Here is a 16,414-nt window from a genome sequence, read left to right as displayed (position 1 = left end):
ATGCCTTTATTTTATTTGTGGTTTATATATAAATCTGAATAAGTTGGAGAGAGCAGCGTACAGGGATGCATGCATGCACCAATGAGGGCGCTGTGAGAAAAGAGACATTGTGTGTTCATAAGAGAAGAAGAGTCAGATAAGTGATTCAGTCTGTAAGTGAACCGTTCTTGTAAATGAATTGTTGTTGTTCAGTCCCGAATCGTCACAGAAAAAAAGACCGGAGCAAATAAATCTACAGAAAATCAAAAGACTGTCCTATTCATTGTTCAAGGGGGCAACACTTTATAAGTTACATTTTATAATAAATATTTTGCATTCAGGCTATTTTGTTGGTTCATCTCTCTTTTATGTTACGACTTATATGAGCAGGTCATAACACTTTGTAAAATGTTTCTAGTTGTATCTGAGATATTGTCCTTTCAGTCATGATCATAGGTAAGAGTAGGAACCTAGATTGAGCGGTAAATTGAGAACACTGCCTTTCGTCTTAGTTCCTTCACTACAATTGACAATCACATCAACTGCATTACTGCGGCCGCTGCACTGATCCATCTTTTAATCTCACATTCCATTCCTCATGAAAAACACAAATACTTGAACTCCATGTGGGGTAAGGACTCTCCTCCAAACTGGAGATGGCCTCCTTTTTCTAGTCAAGCTCCTGAGAGGTGTTGTTTCTTTTCCTTCCTTGTCACACTCAGCAGCAAATTGTCCCTCTGCATGCTGAAGGTCCATGTCCTGTGAAGCCAATAGGACAACATTATCTGCAAATGACCGAGACCGTCCTAGCCTGCATCTAAAATTCTGTCAGTAAAAGTTATTATATTGTTGAGATAAGCCTTAAAAGACACATTTACAAAATAAAATGAACAAAAAAAAAATGGATGGATAGGGATTGTAGTTGTGGAAGAGGAAGCAGGATGGCTTTTTTATCCTTAAACCAAGATAGATCTTCTTCGGAGGGATGGACCAGTGCGCGAGATGTCTCAGACTGAAGGCGTTATTGTTCCAGAAAAATAAATTGATTAAATTATCAAACTGTTTTAAATATTGTAAAGAATTATTTACAGGGATATACTGAAGCAGAGAAATAACTTTAGGAAGGCAATTCATTTTGAGTATGATAGTTTGCTATTTTGAGTACCGCAGAGCAGTGGTTCTCACTCCATGGTCTGGTGCTTGTGCAAAATGAATTGACAACCTGTGAAAATCAGTAAATATTAAGTTTAAGAGCAATTTATTTAAAAACAAGGAAAGGAAAGTGTTAAGTGTTTCAGGACATAAGAACAAGTAATAAAATAGGCTATAGTCTATATTTCGCCCTTAGGAAGCCCAGCTTTGGCCAGACCAGGCCCTGGAAGTGACAGTGGAAACGCGACACTTTTTGCTCACTTTTGGCACGATAGTGGAAAAGCAGATAATGGTTCTGGTGAATCTCAAAAACTGGTCAGTTTTTGTTGGCTTGTCACTGGGTTACCCCATCCAGTGGCAACACAGTAGTTCTCACTGTAGTGGGCAGATTCTTGAAGGCAGCTCACTTTATTCCCCTCCACAAATTACCTTTATCAAGGAAGAAAGCAGCCATTTTTTTGGACCACGTCTTTCGTATTTATGGCCTCCTAGTTGACATGGTTTTAGACAGGGGTCCCCATTTTGTGTCTAAGTTTTGGGCAGAATTGTGCTGACAACTGAGGGCGACTCCTAGCCTTTCTCACGAGTACCACCCACAGACCAATGGCCAGGCCGTGCAAGCTAATTTGTGGCTGGAGAGGGTCCTGCGTTGCGTCGCATGCAGGGAACCCTCATCTTGAAGTTCCAGATTAACCATGAGTTCTCCCTTCCTATCTTATCTATGGGCTTGTCTCCCTTTCAGTGCTACTTAGGCTACCAGCCCCCTCTGTAGACTGATTTCAAGAGGCTGCCATTTTAAAAGTGAAATCGAGGCTACGTTGGAAAAAAAACAGAAGTATTGTATGGAGTCACACAGCAACATTATGTACCTGGGTGTACATCTTAATCTCAGTCCCCGTCCCCACTGTGTTTACCTGGTGCCATGAACTAAATTCTAGGAGGCCACTTAAGCATATTACTCTTAAAGAGATTGTAATTTTGTTTGATGCCTAATCTGTTATTAAATGTTGGAATTAAACTGAACTAAATGATATTAAAGTGATGTTTACACTATCTGCATTTTGAAATCGTGGCAACAGCTGGATGTTTGTAATCCACAGCACGTTGTTGCAATGTTTACAATGCTGCTCCTATACTTCCATAGTTTTTCCCACCACAGCCTAGCTTTCATTCTATAAAATGGTGGCCATGTGAAATCTCCTGTTTACTAGACAGGCGCTTTGACCAACTAAGCCACAGCGCCAAACGACCTTGACAGGGGCTAATTGTTTAATTTGTAAAAAGAAAAAAAAAGTAGCACTGCATGTGTGAATATCTGGACTTGAAATATTAAAGTCCAACTGGTTAGGCATTACCACACTATGCTATATAAAGCCATCATCCAAAGCCCTCTTGAACGAGCAGCGTTCTTACGGATTTGAGTTTTGTTAAGAAACCGACTGCTAAACATCCCGCTGCGTAAACACTTGTTACTCTTAACAAAAAGCAACTCTGGCACCTGTAGATTAGGCACTGCTGGGATTTGAACCCAGGATCTCCTGTTTACGAGACAGGCGCTTTGACCAACTAAGCCACAGTGCCAACAATGAAGAGGAGGCAAGACGTTTTTGCACACAGAGACTAAAAAAAGACAGCAAGTCTTAAAATGGTAAGCAAAGAGGTTGTTTAACTATATTTGTCGCACTATTCATTACGCCTCAAAGCTATACAATTTTATAATTCATTCCGGTAAGCTCTATAAAACAAGCACACGCACCACCTGGACTAAGGCGCTGCTGGGATTTGAGCCCAGGATCTCCTGTTTACAAGACAGGGGCTTTGACCAGCTAAGCCACAGCACCACAAAAATTCACAGTAAGAGACATTTGCCGGATAACAAAAATTGAAGAAGAAAAAATAATACACAACAAAAACCAGCATGTCAGGATGCAGAAAATGCTGACAAGACGGATGCAGTCTTTTTGAGTCTGGATGATCATGTCTCAAACCTGACCTGTAACCTGGCCTCTGTTCAAGATCAAAGCAAAAAGTGCATGAATTTATTTTTATCATTACATCCAAACCCAGAGTCAGCTCGGAAAATGGAAATCAGGACAAACATATGCTATCGGCCATTGAAAGAGTTTCAGATCAGAAAGCCACTCTCCCATAATCTGAGGGAAAGGTGCAGTTTGGATTTGAACCTAGGACCTGCTGTTCCCAAGACAGGTGCTCTGGCCAACTTAGTCTTAACACTAAAAGAAAAAACCTCTGGATATGATTCTTCCAAACGCAGTTTCATCTAAGACAGTAGGGGGTGGGGGGGAAGCAAAATGTACTATGCTTTCTACTCAGTTACTTTGCACATGCATAAAGAGGCTCTCAAACGACATTGCTGATGATTTCAAGGATCGATAGATCTGATCTGATGATCTGTTATATGATCGATAGATCTGTCCTTCACAACACAAGCAGCGATCTCAGATCAGTTTATCCAGACATTCTAATCTAATTCGCGAACCTCTTTAAAGAACCAAATTAGTGAGAGATCAGCTATCAAGATTAAAAGATTCAGGATCTGCCAAATCATCTTAGATCATTTAAGCGAGGTACAAAGAACGGACCCCATGGAATATGACTCGGGAACTACGAGTCCTCTCAGGAAGTGATTTGTTAATTCACGCGTGCACACATTTGTGCAAGTGGTATAGTTATTTCAAGTCTTCATCACATTTCGAGTCGTTCATCGCAGAAAGGCAGAAACCAATCATATGCATTTAGAGCCGGAAAAAAAGAATTGATCCGTTCATCTTTCCTCTATCGGGTCTGAGTCACTTGTTCATCACAGGCTGATCATACGCATTTAGAGCCGGAAAAAGAATTGATCGGTTCACCTCATGAGTCCTCTATTGGGTCTGAATCACTTATTCCTCACGGGCCAATCATACGCGTTTAGAGCCGGAAAAAGAATTGATCCATTCATCTCTCGAGTGCTCTATCGGGTCTGATTCACTCCTTCATCACGGGCCAATCATACGCATTTAGGGTCGGAAAAAGAATTGAACCGCTCATCTCTCGTATCCTCAGGTTATGTCATTCTGTCACGTAAATAACGAACGACTTAAGACTTGATAGGTGAACTAATCATTATGGCTCCTATCGGCTGAGACTGTGTACATTGGTTAAGATTAAATGTGACTGCCAGTGTAACATGAACGAACCACTGACATTAGAAGACATGAAGAGGTGAGCTGAGCAAATTGACAAAAATGCCTTCAATGACAAAAGAGCAGGTAAACATTAAAGTATTATTTTCTCCTTCTTATAATATTCCATTTATCACTTATGTGTTATGCAATCAACCTTTTGGGCTAGTTGTAGATGTGTTTGGAAGCAATTCGTTAAATTTTTATAACATTTTGACAAATTGAACCAAATGAACGAAATGACTTGAAAAAATATTCGTTCATCTCGATGAACGAGACTCAAAGATCCGAGTCAGTAAAATGATCCGAACTTCCCATCACTAAACAGGTTTTTAAATGGATGCATGTAGTATGCAATAAATAATGCACTTTGCATTGCTTGAGAAAAAATACCAAATTATTATAATCTATTTTACAAAAAAAAGTAATTGGAATTCACAGTTTGTACTAGTTTTCTCTGAAATGATGCAAGAAATCAATAAAGATAAAGGCCTTACTGTTTAAATATATTGTAGTTTATTACAAAATATACATCTAAACACACACAGCAAGCATATGACAGAAATAAAACAATTATATATAAAATACAATTTAAACTAAAGTATAAAAGGCAGAGGATTCTTATGTAAACACAGCAAGAATATTACATAAATAAAATGACTATATATACAAATAAAGTCCTATTTTGAAAATAAATTAAAATGCAAATACAAAAGTAACTTAAAGTTAGTTGTAGTCAGAATTATGAGCCTTAATAAATTACTCTTACCTCACTAATTAACTTTATTAACCTAGTTAAGCCTTCACATGTCACTGTAAGCTGTGTAGAAGTGTCTTGAATAACATCTAGTAAAATATTATTTCATAAACGTGTTGAAAAAAATATTTTCAGAAATAATAAACAGAGGGGCTAATAATTCAGGGGGGCTAATAATTCTGACTTCAACTGTATGCATATGAAGAGTTTGGTTGCAAAACGCCATAAACCCCATTTTTTGACATTTGGATTTTATTATTGTAAATCACTGTTCAGATGTACCTTAATCTATGTGTGAATTTCTGCCCTTAATAACATTTAAGAATGTACATTTTAGGCCGAGTACAACATGTATTTTTTCACAAAACCTAAAAATCAACGTTTCTTTTGATATCAAATCCACGTTGATCACCGATGTTGATTCAACATCGTTTTGCTCATCGGTGTAATGTTGAAACGACATCAGGCACTCCATTCAAATCTAACCTGAAATCGTCACAATTGGTTACTTACCAACGTTGAATCGATGTTGATTTTCAGTCGATCGAAACAACATTATACAATCCACACATTTCCAACATATAATCAACCTAATTGGTTTGTCTAATGTTGAAATGATGTTGATTTTAGGTCGACTGGAACATCATAGAATCCACAGATTTTCAACATATAATTTATCCAAATGATTTAACGTTGAAATGAATGCTTACACAACCTTTTCAACATTAAACCAACACATATTACTAATATATATTATTAATTACAGTTTTTTAAAGGATACATATTATTTAATCTGTACATATGACAGAACACACCACAATATGTCATCATTTTTTATTTATACAAATATACAGCTGTACACATTCATCAAGAGCATAAATTCATTCAACTCTTCTATACACACAGTACACTTAAACACAGAGAGAACATTTAAATCATAGGCTAAAATAGTGAAAACCAATTACTCAAAAAAATAAAACTGTAGAATATTAAATACATTTGTCTATTTGTGTTCTATTTCAACACATATTTTTCATTGGAGTAAAAATGTATTTTATTTCAGATGTGCATAATAACAATTTACTATTAGGGTCAAAATACAGGTTTAAATCTCAATGCTTAAGCTGTTTAAAGAACAACTTTATTGAATTAATTGAGAAAGATACAATATGCCTTTCTATATTGTATAGAATATATCACAGAAACTAAAATGCAGATGCAACCATAGAAAAAAATATTCTCGCTGGATTAGCAGGGTCAATAAATAAATTAAACAAAAATAAATTAGTTTTTTAGGTGGTGTAAAACTGCCGGGAAGCCGTTCCTCTACAGTACCACTTTTTACTAGAATTCCATCCCGGATTTTCCAGAAATACAAAGTATTAGTGACCCAGAGACTTGTCTGAGAACAAGCTTGAAATATTACAACCACGGGCTAGAATTGCAAGTTTTAAGTTTTTAAAATTACAAGAATTTTTTTCAAAATATCATTGTTTAATGACTAAATGCTATAAATAAAAACAGTGCTGCGACTAAAGAATGTAAATACTGAATAATCCTATGCAATGCACATTATTCTATTATAACGATCACTGTGAACAATAAGCTAAGCATTTGTTATATATACAAACTACAAATATAAAAAACATTACAATAATGTAAAGCAATGATATTCTATATGTAAAAAAAAAAACTTTAAACGGCGTCTCGTCCGAGCTGAATATTTGCGGTCACCACACAGGCTCTTTAAAGGGCACCTATGGTAAAAAATCTACTTTTCAAGCTGTTTGGACTAGGGTTGGGCATCTAAGCTATAATGCCGATCCGATACGCATCTCGATACAAAGAATAGGATCCGATATATTAGCGATACATTTGTGACATATTGCGATGCAACACGATACGATTCACACCCATATCACGATACAATGCGATAATTCAGCACTAACTAATTAGATCAAGTTTATGAGATTATGTGAAAGAGGATGCTGTGCCATTGAATGAGTTATTATTTATTAACCAAGCAAAACCAAGACTTTTTTTTACAAACTGGCTTTTCTCTCAGAGCCAGAGTGTCAGTTTACAGTAGAGGGCCATTTTAGAACCTATAGCACATATTATTTAAGTATTTTCAAGATAAACAGAATGTATAAGTGCAATATATATTAATATATATATATATATATATATATATATATATATATATATATATATATATATATATATATATATATATATTTGCACTCTTTCAACATAAAGGTTTAGCATTGCACAACAAGAATTGTGATTTAACTTTTCAACTATGAAAACAGGTTTTACAAAGATATATTTTGCCACTGAATATTCAAAACTTAAGGTGGTGAACTAGCAGTGTTATGCTGCTTTGAAACATCACTGTCACTGTAAACAACAGGCTAATAGAAATATAACAAACCAGCAATCTTCTTGCTGTGAGGTGGTCAAACTACCCACTGTGCCACCGTGACACCCATTATTTTTATCATTATTATTATTATAATGAAATAAAAATTAACAGGAGGAGGTGTTTAAAACCGCCTAGGGCGGCAGTATAGAGTTGGCGGCGTCCGCAACACCCAGTTATATCCGCGCATAGGGTGGCAGAATAGAGGTCCACGACACCCGCGCGTCCTCAGTTATATCCGCGCATAGGGCGGCAGAATAGAGGTCTGCGACACCCGCGCGTCCTCAGTTATATCCGCGCATAGGGCGGCAGAAGAGGTCCGCAACACCCGCGCGTCCTCAGTTATATCCGCACATAGGGCGGCAGAATATAGGTCCGCGACACCCGCGCGTCCTCAGTTATATCCGCGCATAGGGCGGCAGAATAGAGGTCCGCGACACGTCACTTCATTTTTTATAACCAGTCACTTTCGTTTTCACATTGGGGTTGAGGGCGGCGTGATCGTCCTCTGCCTAGAGCGGCAGTTCAGCTTGCTCCGGCCCTGCAGATGAACAATGCAATAACATCCGTTATTGGAAAAAAAAACTTGCAATGCTTTTCTCACCACTTTTGGAGCTGGTAGCTACAGTTGAAGCAGTGCGAAAGCCGGGGATGCAGAAACACTGGAAAATGCTTTCACAACAACACCGTGGCGCTGCTTCAAGTGAGATTTCAGATTACTCGTACTGCCCGCGTATTTTATAGATGCGCGGCACATTTTGCAAATTGCATCTGTCCTGTCATGTCGTCCATCCTTAAATCCATAATGTTGCCATACTTTAGATTTAAAACTCAGTGGGGAATAAAATGTTTGTTTTGCTTTTCGCGCTTTCTGAGGGCGCACCACTAGCTTCATCCGCACACCTGATACACTGAGATGTAGTGTAAGTGTACACATCCGCAAATCCGTTGCTAAGGCTTACTTTATGTAGGTCGATTAAATTATGCGCCAAAAACAGGTTGACAACACTTGTTAATAAAAAAAAAATACATTCTATATTAAAATTATAAGCTGTATCTCAGAAAAACCGATGCATCTCGATTTGCTTCCAAAATTTCATTCATCCTCTGCTGCTCAACCGATGCACTCGCATCGTGCACGCGCATGACCGCGTATCGATACATATCGGTTAATCTTCCCATCCCTAGTTTGGACAGATCTGTGTGTTGGTATAGTGTATAGACCGTCATACTGAGGTGATATGAACACACCCAGTCTTTTTTTTTCAATTTAACTACAAAAAAAGGGTCGGCCAATTGGAGCGGTTTTCAAATCGATCGCACCATTACGTAGGTGTGCGATCCCCCCGCCCACCGAATTGATTGACAGCTGCGCGCATTAACATGTTCCGGTAGTCACGTGTATATGTCAACAAGTCCAGGCAGACATACGCAGAGCAACCGGGAATAAAAGGTCTGTTCTGTTCGCTAGGATCAGCAATCATCATCAAATGTGATTAAGAGTAAGTTTCACATGTTTAAAGTGTTTTAAAACAGAGTATGTGTGTAATTAATTACAGCGTTTTACTTCAGCTTTACTTCAACAGCACAGCCGCGTGTCAGAACAATTATAAAAGAAGACGCTTCAATCCCGGTTTGTGGAAGTTAAATCAGGTTTATTTTGTACATTAGCATAACAGATATCCACACAGTACTTGAGGTTAGCCTTAACTAAGACAAAACCACCCCCTGCTGGAAATCAGTATAAAACAGCATCTTGTAAAAGGTATAATGAAAAATCTGATGGGTATTTTGATCTGAAACTTTATATACACATTCTAGAGACGCAAAAGACTTATATTAAATCTGAAAAAAGGGGTAACCTAGGTGCCCTTTAACCAATATGGTAATTTAAGGCAGAAATGCTCAGTTCTTTACAGTTTTGTAATAAAAAAAATTACAATGTCAGAAAGAAATAAACTGATAGTTAGAAAACGGCAGGGTGTTATTTGTTAGTTTTATTTCAAAGAGTTATAAAATTACAAAAATTGAAAACTCTCTGTGTATCTATCCACTGGAACCTGCAGATGAGTGATTAATCCGCTGATAAATCAGCTGATTTGACGATGTTTTTAAATGCTTTCTCCAAAGCTTGAAACGCTGTCAGTGATGTAATCAGCACACAAGCAGCCAATAGTGTTCAGCTTTTTCTGATGACTCCTCCCTCAAAATTTCATTGGCTGTGGTTTGGTAGCTTGAATGAGCTGATGGGGAATGAGTTGTTGTCAGATCATGTAGTGTGTGACCCCCCTCTTGTGGATCGTTCACGGAGTGTTGCGTAGTGTGAACACCACAGAGATTAAAAGACACAAAGTCAAGTCATGTAGTGTGAACGGCACAGCGATCTGCTGATGTTTAAAATCCTGTAGTGTGAACTAGGCTTAATGCGATTTCGCTGGTCAGAGTTCATCAAGCTTGAACTCTGCAACGCAGTGAACTGCAAAACTTGACGCACAAACTTGCGTTTACAGTCTGACGCATTTGCGTGCATATGAATGGCAGTCTATTAGGAGAAAGGTCCAGTGTAACTGTGGCTTAGGTGCAAGTGAATGGTTTCTCTCCAGTGTGGATCCTCATGTGTCGGTTAAAGTTTGATGATTGGCTGAAACTCTTCCCACACTGAGTGCATGTGAATGGTTTCTCTCCAGTGTGGGTCCACATGTGGTGATTAAGGGATGATGATTGGCTGAAACTCTTCCCACACTGAGTGCATGTGAAGGGTTTCTCTCCAGTGTGGATCCTCATGTGTTCTTTAAGAGATAATGAGCGACTGAAACTCTTCCCACACTGAGTGCATGAGAATAGTTTCTCTCCAGTATGGATCCTCATGTGGTGATTAAGGTAAGATGAGCAACTGAAACTCTTCCCACACTGAGTGCACGTGAATGGTTTCTCTCCAGTGTGGATCATCATGTGTAGATTAAGGTTTGATGATTGGCTGAAACTCTTCCCACACTGAGTGCATGTGAATGGTTTCTCTCCAGTGTGGATCCTCATGTGGTGATTGAGGGATGATGATTGGCTGAAACTCTTCTCACACTGAGTGCATGTGAATGGTTTCTCTCCAGTGTGGATCCTCATGTGTCGGTTAAAGTTTGATGAATGGCTGAAACTTTTCCCACACCGAGTGCATGTGAAAGGTTTCTCTCCAGTGTGGATCCTCATGTGGCGATTAAGGGATGATGATTGGCTGAAACTCTTCCCACACTGAGTGCATGTGAATGGTTTATCTCCAATGTGGATCCTCATGTGTTGTTTAAGAAATAATGAGTGTCTGAAACTCTTCCCACACTGAGTGCAGGTGAATGGTTTCTCTCGAGCGTGGATCCTCATGTGGTGATTAAGGGATGATGATCGGTTGAAACTCTTCCCACACTGAGTGCATGTGAATGGTTTCTCTCCAGTGTGGATCCTCATGTGAATCTTAAGATTGTCTTTTCTTCCCAAACTCCTTCCACATTGAGTGCAGGTGAAACGATTTTCGTCTCTTTTTTTCAAAATATCATCAGTCTGTAAACGAGTTTTTTCCTCAATTTTGACATGATGTTCCTCCTCTTTACTCCCCTCATTCTCTTCAATTAGATCTGAAATGAATAAATAAATAAAAAAACACCAGTTTTCATTAAGTCTTAAAAATCTCATCAAACGCGTAAAGGTGAAAAGACACTGGAAACATTGGCTACACACACTGTAATTTTGATGCACATTAAATGTAAAATAAATCAGATCATATTTTGTTCATTCCATTAACGTGTACACATTTAAGCAGATTCAAATCATCTTCATCTATTGCTTTTACAATGCAAATTGTGCTGAAGCCACTTAACTTAGAAGTTCTAGTAAATTGAAACTGTGTCAGTCCAGTTTTCAAAGTTTCTCATAAAAGTCATTTTGGTCATATTGATAAGACACAGATTTAAAAGCTGTAAGTGTCCTATTTTTATTCATATATATTCAGAATTACAACAAAATGTTTTTCTAAAATGTGTAAAGCAGACAGGGAATACTTGTTCATTCTGTGCCTGACCAGTAAACGCATCAGAAAAAAAAGTTATGAGGTAACAGCTGAACAAACAGCTGAATATTTGTCTCGCAAACATGAGATATACCTGTACACCATAAAGACTGAAATGTGCACCTTTCCCCTTGTGTGCTGTTGGGTCATTTTTATCCATTCTGGGTTTCTTTCTGCGTTTTAGCAAACTGACTGATATTTGGGAACATCTTATTTTGACATAATCTGGGAAAATGCTTTGAAATAAAAAACAAATCTCTCATCCGTTTCTGTAATAGTTAAATTACAGTGAGTTCATGCATCTAGCATATTATTTTATAGCTATATTCTACTGTAACATGCTACGTCAGTTAGCATTAAATTATAAATCGACTTTCTTATAAATATACCTAAGATGGCTGGAAGTACACATATAAACCATTTATGGGCGCAGTCGTGTAAATGATCAGTTGAAGCCTTTTAATATTTATTCAGATCTTATTTTCATCCAAAGGCAATAGCTGGATGCCTTCATCCATATTAGGGATTTCCTGGAATGTTCTGCTACTTTTGTGAGGCATATATGGAATTTCTGCTCAAGTATAAATGAAACAGGCATTACATGCATTTAAAGTGCTACAATGCCCACATCAACCTATTTTGAGGAAAACTGAAAAAAAAAAAACTTAAGAAATCATTTTTCTACTTTAGAAATAATTTTTTGTACCATTTTTGAAACAATTGTTACTATATCAAAAATAGTAGCCTATTGAACATCAATATATAGCAAAGTAATGAAGTCAGAAATTCCAGTATCTGGACAACATTACACCTTAGTTAAAAATTCTGTCCAAAAGAACATGCTTGCAGCTTCGTATCACATCGAATAACAACTCACACTATAAAATAAATTATATTTTCAGATTTGAAGACAATTACATTTTCAAAAAACAAACAGAAACTGCAAATCAGGAGGAGATCGGAGGCTCAAGAGGTTTGATATGGCTCATAACAGACTAGTAAATGAGAAGTGGGTTTATTTATCTTTTTTTTTTCCTTTTAGATGTTACGAGTTATGCTGGATCTAATCTCACTATATTTGCTAAAAGTGATATTTTATTCATCTTGCTCTCTATATCTAATGTAGGGCTGGACAATAATATAATATCAATATATCACAATAGATTATTTTTAAATTATGGTGATATTTTTTTAAACCCATTTCCGATATTTCGATACATTTGTGTATATGTTTTATCATATCTATATCTATCTATCTATATATCTATATATATATAAGATTTTCTACCTTGTATCTATTGTCACTAAATGACTTTCCGTGCTCAGAATGAGCATGATGTCACTTGCGTGATGACAGCGCTCAGAAGTTGGTTAAGCTGCTCTGTCACAGAAAGCTAGAAAATGAGCGACCTGAATACAGATATAGAGGAACAAGCTTCCACAAGTAAGAATGCAGACAAAGTAGTTGATGTGGACGTTGTTTGGCTTTTTAAGTTCCGATCAGCTTTTTGTTTCGGCGCTCTGCAAACTGTGCGGGAGAGCGATGCCGACTAGCATCGGAAACACATCAAATTGGTTCATAAAAGTTTAAGTCAACCAGTCGACTCACCATCCACCTTCCCGACACCAAACACAGATGGCTATGAGGCACAATGTAGGGTTTCGCATGTCTACACATGAATATACACATATAAATTTCTCGCATATAAACATATACTATGTTCAAAACAAGTATGACACTTGCACATATATAAACCTACTGCATGCATACACCCACATACACATGCACAGACATATAAACTCAATCTTTACATAAACTTGATCCTTGGACTAAATTAAACACACACACACACACACACACACACACACACACACACACACACACAAAAAACTCTGCATGCTGCTATAGCACTCAAGGAAACTTACAAAATAAAATAAAATTCACAAACATATGTATCAGGAATCTGGTTATTTTAAAGCTGATGAAACAGAAAGAATTTGATTTATAGAAGTATTAAATCTGTTAAATAATGAAAATGTGTTATACAAAATATTAGTTTATATAAATAGACAATATAAAAAAATAGAACTATTTTATGTTAAATCTTTTAACTTAATTAGGTAATTACATACACGAAAATAGTCAGAAAGAACCCTTAAAGGATGTTTAAGATAAAAAGCAACCACAACTTTAAATATACTCAAACAACTCTTTTCCTTTGCAAATATTAATGTAGCCTGTACTCTTTTTGATTTGCTTTTTAATTATAATTATTATTCTTTTTCTATTTTTTTTACGATGTGGATTTTGGTATTATTTTGACCAGAAATAATAAACTGCAGAAAACAGTCACGCTACTTGCTCTACAAACAGGTGTGTTCATGACTATACATACAAATAAAAATAATTAAATGAGAAAATATGACTTTGCGACATCAAGCAGTATTAGGCATGGGCCAGTATAAGATTCTGACAGTATGATATCCTAAAATATATTTTCTTCTGAGACACTTTTAAAATATTTTTGAGCAGTAAACATGTCAGGCTAAGTAATTGAAATGAATCACAGATTTCTTTACGATTTAAAACAGCCTCTTTGGTCTTTACTGCAGGAGATAGTGTTGTCCTAAAAAACAAAACATTAAAAAAAACTTACATATACTGTAGGAACGGTGCAGCAGGAAATGTTGGCGATTTTAAAACCTTGACTTTTCCAAACTGCGGTAAACCTTGAATATAGTTATTGCCCCATGCCTCAGCAGCATTAAACTGATATTTAGGATCTAAAAATTTATTCTTTAAAAAAGTCTCAAGCAAAAAGATTCCAATGGCGCCGCCTGTTGGTGCATGAAGAATATGGTCTATATTCTGAGACTGTAAAATATTTTATAACAATTATTTTAGTGTCCATTTCATTCAGGATGCTCAATATTGGGGCATCCACATTTTTTGACATACTGTAAACCAGAGTTTCTGCAGGTTTTACAAAGTTAAATTTAAGACATTTTATGACATTTTTAAGACCATTTTGAATTAAATTTTTGACTCATAAAGGGCTAAAGGCTAAAGAACTTTTCAAATGGCCCAGATGGAAAATATTTTTATTTGCCCCATCAATATAAAATTTATTTTTAAAGCTAAAAAATTAACAAATGTTTTTAAAGTTTTAAAAACTATAACAAACTAAATATATGCACAACAATCTGTCCAGGTTAATATCCACAGCAGTAAATACATGGAGCACGTTTAAACAAATGTTATTGTGAGGAAAATAATTAAACCATTATGATAAATAAAGTTAAAAAGACATTTTTGAATAAAAAGTTGAAAGTTTTATTAAGTTGAATTGTTGGTGATTGAATTGGTTTTGTCCAGATTGGGTAGAAAAACATGAACAAAGGAAAATAAAGAAAAAAAAAGACACAATACAGCACAATATTTCAGTAAATTTAAGACTTTTTAAGGCCTAAAATGTTAAGTCTGTTATGAGAATACTGTAGGTCAAATATCATCAGCTTAGTTAAACCTTTTATTAATTTATTGTTTTTATTTATTTTATAAAGCACCAAGGATGCTTCACAAACAGCAAAAGAACAAGGTAGAGAAAAAGTGAGACTAATAACACATAAATGAATGACAAAAGACATGAGAACAAATAATGAAAGAAACTGATTCCTGTCTTTCAATGAGTGCTTATGTGCATTTAGGAGAACTAGGCAGCACACTCAGGGCTGCAAGATGGATTTAATTTAGTATTCTTATTATTAAAATATATCTGAATGAGGATCAAATGACTGAGTTGGTCTTTGAGAATGAAAACTAACCTGTTTGTTCCTGTGGATCTTCCTGTTTGACCGTGAATGTTTCTTCAATCTTCACATCTTCACTCTCCTCTTTAATAAACGCCATCTTTATAACAGTGTGGAGATCAGTCGCTTCAGCAGGAGTTTTTCTCTGTGTTTGGACAATTTATCCTGTTTAAAATGAACAAAACAATAAAAATGTCCTGTTTAAAATAAATAAAACAATGAAGAGAAACAAAATAACTTCTCTTCAACACTTGCTTCAACAGTTTCTTTTAATTATCAAAAAGAAATCAGGTAAAACATTTCTTTAAAAATAGAGGTATAATTGGTTTTATATTCGCACATTCGGACTTTCCCCTTAATGATATAATTTTATTAAAGTATCATTTGCAAACTTTAAACAGTGAAATCATATTAGCAGCAAATGACTATCAAAGTACAACATTGTTCTCAGTCAAATAAACAGTGTTAATGTTGTTTTCAAGTCACACTTGCATGCTAATTCCGATCAAATATTCAAAGTAACATGGTAAACAATATATAGACTGCTAAATGAACTAATGTGTGAATATAAAACCAACTTTACCTCTTATCAGAAAAGTTTGAGAAACCCTGCTTTAAAACACCTATTACACTGTTTTCGGTTTCAAACAATAGCCCTCGGCTACTGATAATAAAATAGTACTACGTTGTATAAAGGGTTTAAATATTATTGTTAAAAGCATGTACATAATTTAGCATCGGAATAAAAAAAATCTGAAACTTTAATTAAACCGGGTTATATCCGTAAACGTTTAAAAACACAAACCTTTCTCCAGTTGAATCACAGCGCTGAAGCGGCGCCGCCTGATGACGTCACACGTCACGACAAAATAAAAGTCTTTTTAAACCTTTTTTGCCACTTACTGTTGCAGTCATGACTTATTGATATATTTCTCCTTCGTTTCCACTTTCTCACAGACGCACAAATATTCAGTATTTGGAGTTGATCAAAACCTTTACTCTAAACATTTTTAAAACAATTAAAAAAAACTTTTAATCCACTAAGACTAAGTGTT

At 36.1% G+C, this 16,414-nt stretch overlaps 2 protein-coding genes and 1 non-coding gene across 4 annotated transcripts in view; 1 reads left to right on the top strand and 2 right to left on the bottom strand.

Annotated features, from left to right (window-relative positions):
- LOC137490965 (protein NLRC3) overlaps positions 1-16,414 on the top strand; it is a 766,684-nt gene that overhangs the window by 350,602 nt on the left and 399,668 nt on the right. The gene's annotated exons all lie outside the window — the stretch shown is intronic.
- trnat-cgu (transfer RNA threonine (anticodon CGU)) lies at positions 2,639-2,712 on the bottom strand. Its single transcript has one exon. It is a non-coding gene; the product is annotated as a tRNA-Thr (tRNA).
- LOC137490980 (uncharacterized) lies at positions 9,130-16,204 on the bottom strand. Of its 2 annotated transcripts, XM_087249088.2 has the most exons (3): positions 16,165-16,204; positions 15,375-15,524; positions 9,130-11,118 (listed from the first exon to the last, which is right to left on the bottom strand). In XM_087249088.2, exons 2-3 carry the CDS (start codon positions 15,457-15,459, stop codon positions 10,070-10,072), a joined length of 1,134 nt encoding a protein of 377 aa, XP_087105214.1. In that variant the 5' UTR covers positions 15,460-15,524; positions 16,165-16,204; the 3' UTR covers positions 9,130-10,069. The 2 variants fall into 2 exon arrangements, with proteins under 2 accessions (XP_087105214.1, XP_087105215.1); XM_087249089.1 differs by lacking the exon at positions 16,165-16,204 and having other exon boundaries at positions 15,375-15,526.

The sequence above is a fragment of the Danio rerio genome, chromosome 4, assembly GCF_052040795.2.
Source record: "Danio rerio strain M-AB ecotype USA chromosome 4, GRCz13ab, whole genome shotgun sequence".
NCBI classification, from domain to species: Eukaryota; Metazoa; Chordata; class Actinopteri; order Cypriniformes; family Danionidae; genus Danio; species Danio rerio.
Note: the sequence above shows the minus strand (reverse complement) of the source record. Positions and strands in the feature narration are given on the sequence as shown.

What these genes read in the sequence shown, in the direction of transcription:
- LOC137490980 (XM_087249088.2), bottom strand. Translation starts at nt 15,459, where the DNA reads ATGGCGTTTATTAAAGAGGAGAGTGAAGATGTGAAGATTGAAGAAACA. An exon ending in AGATCCACAGGAACAAACAG is followed by an intron (nt 11,119 to 15,374) that starts GTTAGTTTTCAT and finishes TATTCATTTCAG; the next exon opens with ATCTAATTGAAGAGAATGAG.